This window comes from Esox lucius, chromosome 15 (assembly GCF_011004845.1).
Source record: "Esox lucius isolate fEsoLuc1 chromosome 15, fEsoLuc1.pri, whole genome shotgun sequence".
NCBI classification, from domain to species: Eukaryota; Metazoa; Chordata; class Actinopteri; order Esociformes; family Esocidae; genus Esox; species Esox lucius.
In genome coordinates, this window is record NC_047583.1 from 34,820,462 (window position 1) to 34,837,172 (window position 16,711).

The 16,711-nt window shown below is 38.8% G+C and overlaps 1 protein-coding gene across 1 annotated transcript in view; it reads right to left on the minus strand.

Moving 5' to 3' along the window:
- si:ch211-266g18.10 (trichohyalin) overlaps nucleotides 1-16,711 on the minus strand; it is a 139,789-nt gene that overhangs the window by 100,492 nt on the left and 22,586 nt on the right. Inside the window, exons 3-9 of the mRNA XM_034297417.1 lie at nucleotides 7,066-7,149; nucleotides 6,889-6,981; nucleotides 6,518-6,661; nucleotides 6,301-6,399; nucleotides 4,149-4,268; nucleotides 3,788-3,835; nucleotides 3,072-3,098 (exon numbers count right to left, since the gene is read on the minus strand). Of these exons, the coding sequence (XP_034153308.1) occupies nucleotides 3,072-3,098; nucleotides 3,788-3,835; nucleotides 4,149-4,268; nucleotides 6,301-6,399; nucleotides 6,518-6,661; nucleotides 6,889-6,981; nucleotides 7,066-7,149 (615 nt within the window). The remainder of the gene's footprint in view (nucleotides 1-3,071; nucleotides 3,099-3,787; nucleotides 3,836-4,148; nucleotides 4,269-6,300; nucleotides 6,400-6,517; nucleotides 6,662-6,888; nucleotides 6,982-7,065; nucleotides 7,150-16,711) is intronic.

Genomic DNA, 16,711 nt, shown 5'->3' on the forward strand with positions numbered 1-16,711 from the left:
GTGAAAAAATGTCACAGAGGTAGGCAAGTTTAGCTGTAAACTGTGCATTGGCATAATAATGTGCAAAAGGAGAATTTCTCTCAGTGAGAAAAGATAGGACCTCATTCCTCAGTTCAAACAAACGCTTGAGGACCAGTCCTCTTGAGAGCCATCTCACCTCACTGTGATAGAGCAGCTGGACATGATCTGCTTCCAAGCCTTCACAAAGTTTGGCAAAACATCTGGAGTTCACAGCATTATTTTTAATGAAGTTTATAGTTTTCACACTTACATCCATCACGTCATGTAACTCTGGTGTCATTTTTTTTGCCGCAAGGCTTTCACGGTGAAGAAAACAGTGGGTCCATTTAGCTTCTGGGGCACGATCAAGTATCTGTCTGACGACACCGTGATGCCTGCCTGTCATTGACGCTGCACCATCGCTGCACACCCCCAACACAGTTCTGCCAGTCGAAGCCGTTCTCTTTGAAGTAGTTATCCATGCAGCCGAAACATTCCTGAGCCGTAGTCCGTGTGGGTAGCTCTCCACAAAACAGTATGTCTTCGTGCAAACTACTGTCCCAGCGATAGCGAACAAAAACAAGTAGCAGTGCAGAATTTGTAACATCAGTTGACTCGTCTAGTTGCAAAGAGAAAAATGGGCTGCTTTTTATTCTTTCAAGCAACTGACGCTGTATGTCTGTGGCCATGTCCGCGATACGGTGACTAACAGTGTCGTTTGAGAGAGGGACGGTTAGCAGTTTTTTTGCAGCAGCCTCTCCAACGGCAGGTAAAACTAGCTCCTCCGCTATAGTGAATACTTTCTTAGTCTGTGCCACTCATCTGGCTACGAGGTAGCTGGCTTTCAAAGCGCATTTAGAAGTTCCAGTCAGCAGACTTTTTCTGCATCTGAAGCCCATTTTCTTTTCGCTTGAAAAATTCCACCGACTTTCCCACAAGCGATGGATGTTTGGTTTCTAGATGCCGCTTTAGTTTCGAAGGCTTCAGTGCTTCATTGGATAGCATCAGCCCACACTCCACACACTGGGCTCTCGGCTCTGCCTCGTCACCTCCATTCACAAATCCATACTTAATGAAGTCAGGATTGTATTTGCGGCAAAATCTTGACTTTTGTGCCGGGTTGGCGCGACTTTGGTCTCCACTTTTCCGCTTTAAAAACTTCTCCATATTAACTTTTCCATAACAGGCTACGGTTGACTGAGTGTCTTCTTCTGCTTATTGGCGCGTGATAGTCAACAACTAACAGAGGCATTACTGCCACTAGTGGTGTAATGGTGTATTGCAGCTGTCTTACAACAGTGGTCATTCTGCTGTCTTCAATTGATAACTTGTTTGGTCCCGCGGCCCTCCCGGCCCACAGGTAAAAAACGTTAAGAATAGGTGTATTAGACCCTGTCTGGGGCCTCCCCCAGATAGGGCCACAGTATCACTGGACCCCCCGTCTCAGCCCCAAGGTCTTACGCTGCTATATTATTGTGCTGGGGAGTATGGTCGGTTCTCCTTCTCCACTATAAAACCTAAGGAATACATTGCTGTCCCTGTCCAAAATCCTCCTGGTTGTGTTGCAGATTTTTCCTAGCCACTGAAATTCAACACTACTGTTGTTTGCTCTTTGGAGTTTAAGGCTGGGTGTTTTGTATAAGCATTTTGTGACAACTTCTGATGTAAAAATGGTTTTATAAAACATTTGATTGATTGATTGAGCAAGTGAGTCTGCCAAAGGTATTTCATTTCATGGCATAAGAATGTATTTTTTTCTTTCATGGCCAAACAACATACTTTTTTCTTTCATTCGTGAATTACATTTATACAATAACTATCAATAAAGGTGACAAAACTAACTTTTTCATCAAGTGAAAAGACAACAGAATCGTGGAATCTACCAGAAATAATAAATGTCGTTGCTCTCAACAAATTCAAACTTAGGTCTTCCACATGAGAGGCACTGTCTTTAACCACTATGCCACGGCATTACACGTTTCAGAAGTTGCTAGACTCCATTGAGGATTGTGTTGAACTGACTAACGTTTCATATTAAGTTAACCTCCACCATAGCATCTATGAACTGTATTGCTTTTGCCACTGACGGTTTTAACAGCTTATTAGCCAGTAATAGGCTTACTAGTATCAACTAACTTCCTAGGAATAATCATAAGAATTGAGCAATTGCTAGCGAGACTGAAGATGAACTTTTCCATGCCAGAAACCGTCACAATATAACCGGATACAGTTTCAGTTAAGGCTTAATATAACGTAACTACTGAATGTTACGCCAGCAAATGTGTTTGTCTATCCTGACCCAAAACGCATGCATGGATGCGTACTTCGAAAATCCACCAGAAACAGTCGCAATATAACCATAAACGAACTTGTAACCTATAGTTCACAAGTCTGCTTCACTAACCACTACGCTATTTAACAAGGGGCAGTCAGTCACATACTCACTCACTCAGTGAGTGACATTCACTCTTCTTGGCCGGCTGCGCTTACGCGGTCCGGCAAAAATCCATTAGATCATTTTGTTTATCTAATGGAGGCTTGGCCAGAAGATCATCAGTGCACATTTTCGAGAAGATTGGCAAAAATGTCTGGCCTGTGAAAACTTTTAACTTATAAATAAAATTCAGAATGGATGAAAAGCTAATTGTTCAGCTCCTGCTCCTGCATCATATGTTGCCTGTATTATGTCTCTAGGGCAATCAGAGCCAGAGATAGCCCTATATCAACCTGAAAAGTTACATAAAAATATGCCAGCAGAAGTAGGTGAACTTGCAAAAATAATAATTATAATAAAACTAACAATTACAATAGATTTTCAAAGCTTCGCTGCTTGGACCCCTAATAATGATAAAAATTAACAATTACAATAGGGTTCCATAGCTTTGCTGCTTGGACCCCTAATTATGTCAAAATAAAACATTGACTTTATTTTTGAAATTAAATTTTGACAATTTCTAAATGTTAAGTGTATCAACATTAGCACAATATACATTATCCCAATTGTATTTGTAACTCAAAAAGATCATCCTTTCATAGTGGTGGCAATTGGTTTTTCAATGATTGCTACATACCTTTTTCCAGGGGTGGCAAAAACTCTCCTAGGAAGTAAAAAGAAAAAAAATATTGTTTAGGGAAATTAACAATATTATCAATCAACATAATTGTAAATCAGCATGGTTACACTAAATAATTTAAACATTAGGCATTTAGATTATCTCAAATTAAAGGCATTCAGACTACAAAACGAAACTTTACAATTTGCTCTTTCTTGTATGTTTACGACTGTTTTTATATTTTTAGATGGTAATACTTTTGCTAAAACCATTAGTAAGGGTTTGAACTTAATGCAACTGTTACACAGATAGTGTTTACTATGCCTTCAACCACATCAGTCATTCACAATGCATATTGTTGGTGATACATATTCTCCAAATAGGGTATTTTTCACTTGGGTATTGAGGGTTACTCTGTGTAAATACAGCCGGAAAAAGACAGATTTTATGTTGTTTCATTTCTGGCAACAAAAGCTGAAAATTTCAAAAGAAGTGGTGACTTTCTATACCTGCTGTATATATTGAAATCAACTATGGCTTTCACCCTACTTTGTTAAAGCCACACCCAAGTGTAAACCTTACAACACATTGTGCTGAAAAAAAAAAGGTTCATGTATTTAAAAATTGTTACAGCAAATAATTGTGTTCTTGTCTTACAATGTGATTTAATTAAATCAACTAAAAATACTACATCCTAAGAGTGCAGCAATATTGAGAAATTAACCAAAAACAACCTTTCTTCCTTATCACATGTATACCAGATGCTGATGCTGTAGTTTCATCTACAACCCAAAAGAAAATAGACATGTGTTAGTCAATGAACATAAAGAACATAAGAACATATATTGAGATATACAGGGAATGTATATTATATCACTGTATATTAAATATTATATGTGAAAAGCATGTGGTTATCAGAGATATGATTACATTTAAGTTACTTGATCAGATTAATTAACTAATAGATCACTTAATAGATAACTATAGCTGTAAGAGTGAATACGTAATCATACTGTATATTAATAATTCATTAACTTATTGATGTACAGTACTGTGTGAACAGAAAGTATTATGTTCACGCATAACCAGGCATACCTTTATCATCAATAACCATGTTGGACAGATAAGCCAGGAACACATTTTTCCTATTTGCAATCTCAAACACTGCATCTGTGACCACTTTGCTGGAGTCAAAGTTAATCTCAGGAATGACACCTAAAGGTACAAAAATAACCATCAGCTGAGGTGTTCTATTAAACATTGTTAATGAATAATAACTATGTTAACCATGAACAAGAAGAGTTCAATGTTGACAGACAAAGCTTCAAAAGAAGTTAATCACTTGCCAAGCAAATTCATACCGTCCCCTGAAAATAACCTCCAGTAAAAGGAACTTGCTAATTTAGTTATTAATTAGAAGTACAATTATACTGCCTATCAAGCAAGTTGGAGGTACTCAATAAGCCAGCTGTTCAGCTTAATACCCCAAATATTTTTCTGAAAACTGTTGAGGGATCAGTGTTCATTGCTTGAAGGCAACAGTTCATAGGATACTGTAGGTGAACATAAAATGACCATCAAATTAAGCCTTTCTTCTTGCTTTTAATCAGAGGCAAAAGTAAATTTAAATTCCTACTGGTGCTAGTCTGTGGGTTCACAAGCATTTTTTTAAGTCTAATTAGCTGTCAGTTATTTGATGTGTTGACTCTTTCCACACTCACAATTCATTGTACACTATGAGCTGTTGGGAAGCTATGTAAAATGTTGGGAAGCTGTGTAAAATGCAAAACATATTATTTTCTATTGAACATAAATGATTTGGACATCATTGCATTCTGTTTTTATTTACATTTTACGCAGCATCACAACTTCTTTAGAAACAGGTTTGTATTTTGGCTTGTGCAAATTATATTCTGTTTGCCTTCTCATCTCACTCTCACTAGCAATATTGTGCTGTGTTGAAAACACTTAATTACAATGTTGCAAAGAAACTTGGCTTGTGCTTTGACTCAATGGATACATTGTTTTAAACTCAAAGCGCCTTGTAATAATTTAAAACAATATTACAAATTCACAGGCAAAGGCATATAGACCTATTTGGCTCTATTTAAGCAAGGTTTATATTATGATTCGAAAAAAGACATTAGCCTGCCTGTCATCGAATGAAATGTCTGTGAGAATTTCAGTGTTATTTTCAGCTAGTTAAATTTGACTACATTTATCAGCCATCAACCCCAGTTATCAGACACCTTACTATATTGTTCATAAAATGTCCTTTTTATTTTTGGTAAAATGACAGATCATAGTCTTTTCTGAAGTGTTGACTAGAAAATTGTAGCTACCTTGCTTGCCTTCTGTCAAAGAAAAAACAAGACTGATCAGTTTGATATTACATGATGCCTATTCTGTCGCCAAATCAGAACTAGACTGCGCATTATATTGGGCAAAATATTGTTTGGATTTCAGAACTGCTAGTGAATGTGGATTGAAGACTAAAGGGTGGGACTGTGTGTGTGAAGTGACAGTGATGTAGGGCAACAGTGAAGCACATTCAAGTTGGTTAAACGCTAACAGTTCTAAACTCTCTATTCTTGTCTGGACAGACCAAGAATAGGTAGCTGAAATTAACAGCCATTTTCATAATTTCAGATTGCATTCTTGCAATGGAGCCTTTGGTGAAAGTTTTTAAGTAAAATCTGTAAAATCTCATGATGTCATTTAAGAATTTATTTGGGATTGTTATTGTACATTACAATATTTTTCAACTGGTACAGCGAACCAGCACCATTTCTCTTACTGGTTCTCAGTACCAGATTACTTTTCTGCTTTTAATCAAAACATGGGGGGTATGATTGGATTGTTATGGTTTCTAAGTTTAGCTTTAAATAATATTGTCATCATAAATTACATAAGCATTTTCTCCATGATAACAACTGTAATTTGGTTATAAATCACATCTTTATAAGAATTCTCAAATATATAAAAAAAAAATATATATATTCTTACCAGTACTTAACTTTACATTCTACAACCTCAAACACAGTAAATGTACCTTTATCACCAAACAGCAATTTAGGAAATCCACAAGCAAGTTCTTCTGCTCAAAGAAAATGGTAAATTTTCTTCGGACAACAACAAGGTTCACTGTTTGATGTAAATCTGTTTAAAAATGTATGAAGTGAAATGTCCCATAGTATATTCATTATTTTTTACTATTTGCAGTACATAATTTAATAGAAGTGTCTACCTGGCAGCAGGTCCCATATGTATGTCCTCTTAGAAGCTGTCCAGTCAGTGAAAACATTTCCTACTTCCATTGCTTGGATGCTGACTGCATAGATAAGGGCTAAACAAAATTAAGGGGGCAAACCCCATATATTAAGGATATTAATAGTAGTTTTGAAAACGATCAAAGGTAACATAATATGAAAACCAGAACATTTATTTTAAATAAGTGTACATACCTTGCAGGAAATCCAATATGGCATCAAATGAAACCCCCAGTGTGCTGTGTATATAACCCACAATTCCACATACAGAGTTATTGGTGACATTGAACACACCTCTGCCAATAATCACTGGGTCAATGTAGCTCAGGTAAAAATTTCCTGAAGAAAAAAAAAGTTCAACATAGGTTTACAATAATTTATAAATTAGTAGCTACAGATCTCAACTAAAAGTTTAATGTAGTACATTCGAATGGTGGCAACGGATAGGTGTTTTTCATAGTAATCATTTTGCAATTAGTTTTAACAATAGGGAATCAAAAGACTTTATTTACACACACCCCTCAAAGAAATTCACAAAACCATTTGAAATGTATTCTGGATGTTACCTTCATTATCAGAGATGTAGTCCACAAATGAATGTTTCATATCTTTGATAAAATCCATGGGGTCCAGAGTCCAATCAGGAGCAAATACTAATTCTGTAAACATGTACAGCATGTTAAATCACAATTTTTTTTCTAATGTGCTAAATTCTGCATAACATAATGATTGAGACAAAATACCTTGAGCCCCACTGAACATGCTGGACATTCCCTCTACAGCAGCACTAACAGCTTTCATGGGATCCGAAATGACATCTTGAATGTCTGCAAAACCATTGGTAATTAGGGTTTTAGAAAATTATTTAAAGCTGGTTTCCTTGCATGGATCTGTAAAGTTGCAACAAAAAATATTTGTACCCTTTCTCTAGATTTCAGTAAATCCTCATATCATGCGGTCATGTAGTAATCAAAATACAACTCTGTTTCCAAATAGTTGGGACGCTGCATAAAATTGCTACTAAAAACAGAATACAATGATATGTGCAAATCATTTATCCTTATATTTAATTGAAAATAATAAAAAGACAACATATCAAATGTAGAAACTGACAAATGTTATTGTTTTTGGAAAAATACATGCCCATTTAGAATTTGATGCCAGCATAATTTGTCAAAATAATTGGGACAGGGGCATCTTTACCATTGTGTTGCATCACCTCTTCTTTTAACAACAATCTGTAAGCATTTGGGAACTAAGGAGACCAATTGCTGTAGTTTTGAAAGTGGAATGCTGTCCCATTCTTGCTTGATATAGGATTTCAGCTGCTCAACAGTTCGGGGTCTCCTTTGCTGTATATGTAATTTCATAGTGCGCCAAATGTTTTCAATATGGGACTGGTCTGGACTGCAGGAAGGCTGAGTCTGGACTACTGAGCCATGCTGTTGTGATTCGTGCAGAATGTGGTTTGGCATTGTCCTGCTGATATAAGCAAAGCCTTCCCTGAAAAAGACATTGTCTGAATGGCAGCATATGTTGCTCCAAAACCGGTATATATTGTTCAGCATTTATGGTGCCTTCACAAAAGTGCAAGTCACTCATGCCTTGTGCACTAATGCACCCCGGTACATCACGGATGCTGGCTTTTGCATTAGCATTGATAAACAGCCGGGTGTTCCCTCTTCTCTTTAGCCCGGAGGACGATGTGTCTATGATTCTTGAAAATAATCTCAAATTTTTATTTGTCAGACCACAGGACAGTTTTCCACTACGGCTCAGTCCATCTTAAAATGAGCTTTGTCCAAGAGAAGGCGCTGGATGTTCTTTATGTATGGTTTCTTCTTTGCATGGTAGAGTTCTGACTTGCATTACTGAATGCCGCAATGTACAGTGTTCACAGACAATGGTTTTCGAAAGGGTTCCTTTGCAGGTTTTCCTATTTACAAAGCATGTAGAAGTCTGTAATTTTTATCATAGGTACTCTTCAACTGTGAGTGACAGAATCTAAAACAAAAATCCAGAAAATCACACTGAATTATTTTTAAATAATTAATTAGCATTTTATTGCATGACATAAGTATTTGATACATCAGAAAAGCAGAACTTAATATTTAGTACAGAAACCTTTGTTTGCAATTACAAAGATCATACGTTTCCTGTAGTTCTTGACCAGGTTTGCACACACTGCAGCAGGGATTTTGGCCCACTCCTCCAAACCAACCTTCTCCAGATCCTTCAGGTTTCGGGGCTGTTGCTGGGCAATAGGGACTTTCAGCTCTCTCCAAAGATTTTCTATTGGGTTCAGGTCTGGAGACTGGCTAGGCCACTCTCCAGACCGGAACTTCTTCTTCCTCCAAACACTACGAGTGGAGTATAGACCAAAAGGCTAAATTTTTGTCTCATCAGACCACATGACCTTGTCCTATTCCTCCTCTGGATCATCCAGATGGTCATTGGCAAACTTCAGACAAGCCTGGACATGCGCTGGCTTAAGCAGGGGGACCTTGCGTGCGCTGCAGGATTTTAATCCATGACGGCGTAGTGTGTTACTAATGGTTTTCTTTGAGATTGTGGTCCCAGCTCTCTTCAGGTCATTGACCAGGTCCTGCCGTGTAGTTCTGGGCTGATCCCTCACCTTCCTCATGATCATTGATGCCCCACGAGGTGAGATCTTGCATGGAGCCCCAGACCGAGGGAGCTTGACCATCATCTTGAACTTCTTCCATTTTCTAATAATTGCACCCACAATTGTGGCCCTCTCACCAAGCTGCTTGCCTATTGTCCTGTAGCCCATCCCAGCCTTGTGCAAATCTACAATTTTATCCCTGATGTCCTTACACAGCTCTCTGGTATTGGCCATTGTGGAGAGGTTGGAGTCTGTTTGATTGAGGTGTCTTTTATACAGGTAACGAGTTCAAACAGGTGCAGTTCCTCACTCAAAACTTTCCTTTTCAACTTTTTGGGAAAGGACAGAAAAAGGTCCAGTGGTCTCTTAATTTTTTTCCAGAGCTGTGTACAGAAAAAGGTAATCAAACACTGGCACACCCATGGACACAGCCATTGGTCAAGCACAGCTGAAAACTGTTGTGCTGATTAAAGAAGCAGTAAAACTGGTGTTCGTTTGACTAGTTAAGTACCTTAAGCATCAGCAAATGTGGGTTTGATTACAGGCTCAAAATGGCCAGAAAACAATAACTTTCTTCTGAAACTCATCAGTCTATACTTCATCAGTCTATAACTTGCCAAGAAACTCCAGTGAGGGGATTTATTTTTTTGATCCCCTGCTGATTTCGTACGTTTGTCCACTGACAAAGAAATTATGAGTCTATAATTTTAATGTGAGTTCAAATAATCAGATTCCAAACTCTCCACCATGGCCAAGACCAAAGAGCTGTCCAAGGATGTCAGGGACAAGATTGTAGACAAGGCTGGAATGGACTACAAGACCATTGCCATCAGCTTGGTGAGACATGTGACAACAGTTGGTGTGATTATTCGCAAAATGTAAGAAACACAAAAGAACTGTCGATCTCCCTCGGTCTAGGGCTCCATGCAAGATTTCACCTTGTGGAGTTGCAAAGATCATGAGAACGGTGAGGAATCAGCCCAGAACTACACGGGAGGATGTTATGGAAATGTCTTGAACTGATGTCTTTTTATTGATTAATGTATTGAGTCCCCATGTTTAGATAAGAAAAGGAATGTCGGTTGTTCTGTGGTAAAGGAAGTATGAGGTGCTGCGGTAAACGTAAATATTTAGCCGGATGGGGATAGATGCAGAACAATGAGTCTTAGGACAGGATAGAGGAAGATACACAACAAGGGGTACGATGGATAAGGAACGTGTTGTTTTTGTGGTATGACCATGCAGATTCTAATCCCCACCCATTCCTCTTTAAGTATCGAATGTATTTCCAAATGCTTTAGAGATTCCTCAGATGATTATCCTGTAAGCTTTTGACGTGTCTCTCTATTTGCAAATAAACTATTAATTGTGCCAAGAGAATTTTGTCTCTGTACGTACTCCTTAGAAAATTCTGATCGATGGAATTACCATCACAAGGATCTTGTCAATTTTTATCAAGGCAGCTGGAACCAAAGTCACTAAGAAAACAATTGGTAACACATTACGCCGTGAAGGACTGAAATCCTGCAGCGCCCGCAAGGTCCCCCTGCTCAAGAAAGCACATGTACAGGCCCGTCTGAAGTTTGCCAATGAACATCTGAATGATTCACAGGAGAACTGGGTGAAAGTGTTGTGGTCAGATGAGACGAAAATCAAGCTCTTTGGTATCAACTCAACCCACCTTGTTTGGAGGAGGAATGCTGCCTTGGACCCCAAGAACACCAAGGTGGAAACATTATGCTTTAGGGGTGTTTTTCTGCTAAGGGGACAGGACAACTTCACCGCATCAAAGGGATGATGGACGGGGCCATATACCATCAAATCTTGGGTGAGAAACCCCTTTCCCTCACCCAGGACATTGAAAATGGGTCATGGAAGGGTATTCCAGCATGACAATGACCCAAAACACACGGCCAAGGCAACAAAGGAGTGGCTCAAGAAGAAGCACATTAAGTGGACTAGCCAGTCTCTAGACCTTAATCCCTTAGAAAATCTGTAGAGGGAGCTGAAGGTTCGAGTTGCCAAACGTCAGCCTCAAAACCTTAATGACTTGGAGAAGATCTGCAAAGAGGAGTGGGATGTCTGCAAACCGGGTGGCCAACTACAAGAAATGTCTGACATCTGTGATTGCCAACAAGGGTTTTGCCACCAAGTACTAAGTCATGTTTTACAGAGGGGTCGAATAATTTCACTCATTAAAATGCAAATCATTTCATAACATTTTTGACATGGGTTTTTCTGGATTTTTTTGTTGTTATTCTGTCTCTCACTGTTTAAATAAACCTACCATTAAAATTATAGACTGATCATTTCTTTGTCAGTGGGCAAATGTACAAAATCAGCAGAGGATAAATAGAAAATATTCCCTCAGTGTAAAGATCTTGTACAATGATGTGTATTATTCCCTTCACATAACAGCACAAACTGTCTCTAACCAGAATAGAAAGAGGAGTGGGAGGCCCCTGCACACAACTGAGCATTAGTGTCTAGTTTGAGAATCAGACGCCTCACAGGTCCTCAACTGGCAGCTTCATTAAATAGTACCCGCAAAACACCAGTCTCAATGTCAATGGTGAATAGGCGACTCTGGGATGCTGGCCTTTTTTCCCAATCTTCCTGTGTGCAGTGCCTGTGTTCTTTTGCCTATATTAATTAACATGTTAATTATTAATGTGTAGTTCCCATGCTGTTTCTATGTTATTTCATGGTCGTTACCTGGAACAATGTTATTTCTCCTTTTGGAAATGGGCCAAAATAATACCATATATTGACTAAAAAAATATTCAAATTAATGTATATATATCATGACGATATCATATGGGTGGAATATTGGGCTGCAGGTAGCGTAGTACACTGCATGCACAATTATTAGGCAAGTGAGTATTCTGATCGTATCATTATTTCTATGCACATTTTCTAAACCATATAATCCTGAATGCTCATTGGATTGAATCATTTTCAGGTACTATGTATTTGTCATGAAGGAGGATGTGGAAACAGTGAATAACACCTTATATCAAGGCGTGCATAATTATTAGGCAGCTTCATGACCTCAGGTAAAATGGGCCAAAAAAGAGATTTAACTGACACTGAAAAGTCAAACATTTTAAAATGCTTTTCAGACGGATGAAACACTCTTGAAATAGCTAAATTATTGAGGCGTGAACATTGGACAATCAAAGGTTTTATTGCGAATAGTCAATTGGGATGCAAAAAACGCATGGAGAAGAAAGACGCAAATTAACTGCAAAAAACTTCAGAAGAATTAAACGTGAAGCTACCAGGAACCCATTATCCTCCAGTGCCATCATATTCCAGAACTGCATCCTACTTGGAGTGTCCAGAAGTACAACATGTCAGGTGCTTAGAGACATAGCCACGGTCAAGAAGGCTGAAACACGACCACCACTGAATAAGATTTGAAACGTACTGTATAGACTGGGCAAAGATATATACCTGAAGACACATTTTTCAAAGCTTTTATGGACAGATTAAATGAGAGTGACTCTTGATGGACCAGATAAATGGACCCGTGGCTGGATCACTAATGGACACATGGCATCACTTCAGTCTGGCGCCAGCCAGGTGGAGGAGGGGAACTGGTATGGGCTGCTATCATTAAGGATGAGGTAGCTGGACCTTTTCGGGTTGAAGATGGACTGAAACTCAACTTCCAAACCTACTGCCAGTTTCTGGAAGATACTTTCTTCAAGAAGGCCATGATCTTCATGCAGGACAATGCTCCATCACATGCATCCAAGTACTCCACTGCTTGGCTAGCCAGCAAGGGCCACAAAGATGACTGAATAATGATCTGGCCCCCTTCCTTACCTGACTTAAATCCTATTGAGAATTTGTGGGCCCTTCTCAAACATGAGATTTACGGTCAGAGATGACAATACACCTCTTTGAACAGCATTTGGGAGGCTGTGGTTGCTGCTTCAGTGAAAGTTGATCGTGAACCGATCAAGAAACTGACAGACTCCATGGATGGAAGGCTCATGGAAGGTATTGAAAAGATGGGGGGTTATATTGGTCACAAGGACCAACATTTTAATCCGTTGTAATTTGTTGTTACTTATTTGTTACACTTTCTTTAAAAATTGAGAATAAACATGTGAGTCGGGAATTTTTTTGTTTTTTTAAATAGTTGCCTAATAATTATGTATACCAATCGTAGCCTAATAATTCTGCACACATGTATTCCCCTGAGAAAGATCAAAATTCACTTTTCCTTCATTAAACATTTAGATTTGAATGGCCCTTTGTCGCCGGTTCTGTTCGTAATTTTTATGGCACGAATTTATAGGCGCAGCCAGGGCCCGGAGGGTGTCAGGTTTGAGGACCACATGATTTTGTCTCTGCTCTTTGCGGATGATGTTGTTGTGTTGGCCCCTTCAAACATCCAGGACATTCAGCATGCACTGGGACGGTTTGCAGCCGATTGGAATGAAAATCAGTACCTCCAAATCTGAGGCCATGGTCCTCATTCGGAAAAGGGTGGCTTGCCCACTTCAGGTTGGTGGAGAGTTCCTGCCTCAAGTGGAGGAGTTTAATTATCTAGGGGTCTTGTTCACGAGTGAGGGAAGGATGGAACGGGAGATTGACAGACGGATCGGTGCAGCTTCTGCAGTAATGCGGTCGATGTATCGGTCTGTCGTGGTGAAGAAAGAGCTGAGCCGCAAGGCGAAGCTCTCGATTTACCGGTCAATCTACGTTCCTACTCTCACCTATGGTCATGAGCTTTGGGTCATGACCGAAAGGACAAGATCCCGGATACAGGCGGCCGAAATGAGCTTTCTCCACAGGGTGGCTGGGCGATCCCTTAGAGATAGGGTGAGAAGCTCGGTCACCCGGGAGGAGCTCAGAGTAGAGGCGCTGCTCCTCCACATCGAGAGGGGTCAGCTGAGGTGGCTTGGGCATCTGTTCCGGATGCCTCCTGGACGCCTTCCCGGGAAGGTGTTCCGGGCCCGTCCCACTGGGAGGAGACCCCGGGGAAGACCTAGGACACGCTGGAGGGACTATGTCTCCCCCGGAAGAGCTAGAGGAAGTGTCTAAGGAGAGGGAAGTCTGGGCATCTCTGCTTAGACTGCTGCCCCCACGACCCGGCCCCGCATAAGCGGAAGAAGAGGAATGGATGGATGGAACATTTAGATTTGATGTTCAATTATATTTTGGACTGATTGATAGCATTGTATTTGTTCAACAATAAAATAAATCTTGAGGAATACGATTTGCCTAATAATTAGGCACGCAGTGTAGTCAAAGACAATCAACACATTTGTTTAATACACTGTGTATGAAAAAATTATAATACTATATGAGGATCCAGTTAATTATTATTATATAATTCTTATTTTATTATCAACTCATGTTAACTCTTAAAAGTTAACATGTGTTGATAATAGAATAAGAATCAAGCATCCGTTTTAAGAGATCATGGACCAAGCTTTTTGCGCAGGGGTACAGTCATGCTGGAACAGGAAAGGACCTTCCCCAAACTCTTGCCACAAAATTGGGTGCAATTGTCTAAAATGTCTTTGTATCCTGTAGTGTTAATTTGACTCTTCACTGGAACTGAAAGGGCCCCATAAAATCTGTATAATATTTTGGCCAATTTCGTTTAGTTCTTTTCAAAAAATCTTTTTTTTCCATTTTATTTTTTAGTTTTATACACAAACAACAAAAAATAAATAAAAGAAGGACATTCTGAAGTTTATTTTAGTAAGTGCAATGAGTAAACTTACTTAAATTACATGACATTTTTGTAGGTGGAACAAGCTCTCATTTTCAAACTTTTCAAACTCTCCTGAGTATTTCGTACAATACATTCACTGCGGGACTGAATAGTTTTTTCCGCAACAAAAGGATTACTTGTACATTACGGTGGGGAGTAACAACATAATGTGGTTGGATTTTTAACACAATCTCTCTCCAAATGTAATGACAACAAGTAGATTAACAACAATAATACATTAAAATAACATTAAAATAATGTTTTTTTTACATTTAATGTTCTCTACATTAACTTACTGAAGCTCTTACAATTTGTCAATTTGCTCCACCTTATAATATTCTTTACCTTATGTAAACTATTATTATTTTTATTTTTTTGTCTCGTTTATATTTTTCCCCATATAGTTTTTCTTTCAAAAATGTACTGAATACACACTTCACCGCAGACCTTTATTTTTAAGGAACAATAACCATTGGAAGTCGTTATTCCTGCCGAATGTATGTAACGTTTCACCACAGAGGTCTTATTGTTGCTGCCGAAACTAAATTATTCTCTAATGACCTTTTTTATATCAAGGTGACACCTTGATGTGTGTGTGCACAGACACAGCCAGTTACGTATCTCAGACCTCACTGTCATTAGTTTGATACTCCGGACATGGGGTGCAGGACGTTATCGCTCTACATTCACAGCTGGCAGAGCCTGATGTTCTTTTAGATACACTGCACCTTTTGTACTATTACGACAATATTATAATTATGTATTTTTTATATTAAAACAAATATGACAATAAAGCGAAAACATTTATAATTCTTTCAATAATTCCGTCCGTGTTCTCCACAACATGGAAATTATAGGGCCCTAAACATAGGGGCCTAGCCAAAACCCTGAAACACAGCCCCAGACCATTATCCCTCCTCCACAAATCTTTACAGTAGGCACTCCAGTAGGTAGCGTTCTACTGGCATCCGCCACATCCAGTTTTGTCCATCAGACTGCCAGATACTGAAGCATTATTAATCAATCCAGAGAACACGTTTCCACTGCTCCAGAGTCCAGTGGCACCACTCCAATCAACGCTTGGCATTGCGCAAGTTGATGTGAGGCTTGCATACTGCTGCTCACCCATGGAAACACATTTTGTGAAGCTCCCAACGCACAGTTATTGTGCTGATGTTGCTTCCAGAGGCAGTTTGGAACTCTGTGGTGAGTGATGCAACAGAGATTTTTACATGCACTTCAGTACTTGGCGGCCCTGCTCTGTGAGTTTGCATGGTCTACCAATGTATGTTCAATATATAGTATGTTTATTTACAGTTACGTCTAACAGCTTGTTTCTGTTTAACAATTTATTAGACACATTCATTTTGAAAAGAAAGTTTAGTGTTGAGCACCGCAACATTCAACTCTTCAGAATCTGAGCATAGGCAGTAAGCTCTTTGAAACGTAATTTAAAGCGTTTTTTGTTTATTACTTTATGACATCTTGTTTATAGTTTTTTACATAACCAACACCAAAATCCAACCATTAAAATGTTCACGAATTGTATAACCTAAAAATGTATATGCCACTGAAACCTTGCTGCATTTCTTTTGGATGTCAATGAAATGTTATGTTGGTTGTCAATTAAATGTTATGTTAGTAAGTGGCCAAATGCACACAAACATATTGTATTATACAACCATGCCATTTTTTGCATGTTCAGATATCGCTACTTTCTAAAAATAACATTGATATTGGCTTCTCTTTGACATGAAACCGATTATATGCATTTTTGGTGTAGTATTTTTTTTCTGCTAACTGCACTTTACAACATGCACACATTACTAGGGCAATGTTGTGCTTATAATGCATATACTTTATTTCCACTATGGGGATAGTAAATATCTGTAACTAGTCTCACAAAAGCTAGTGGTATCAAACCATATTCAAAACTGCTGTCAATAAGGACACATCCATCTTAATTTGAGATTTAGAGAACGTAATCAAAAGGTTTTCACTGTGTTTCTTACTGTTCAGGAATACT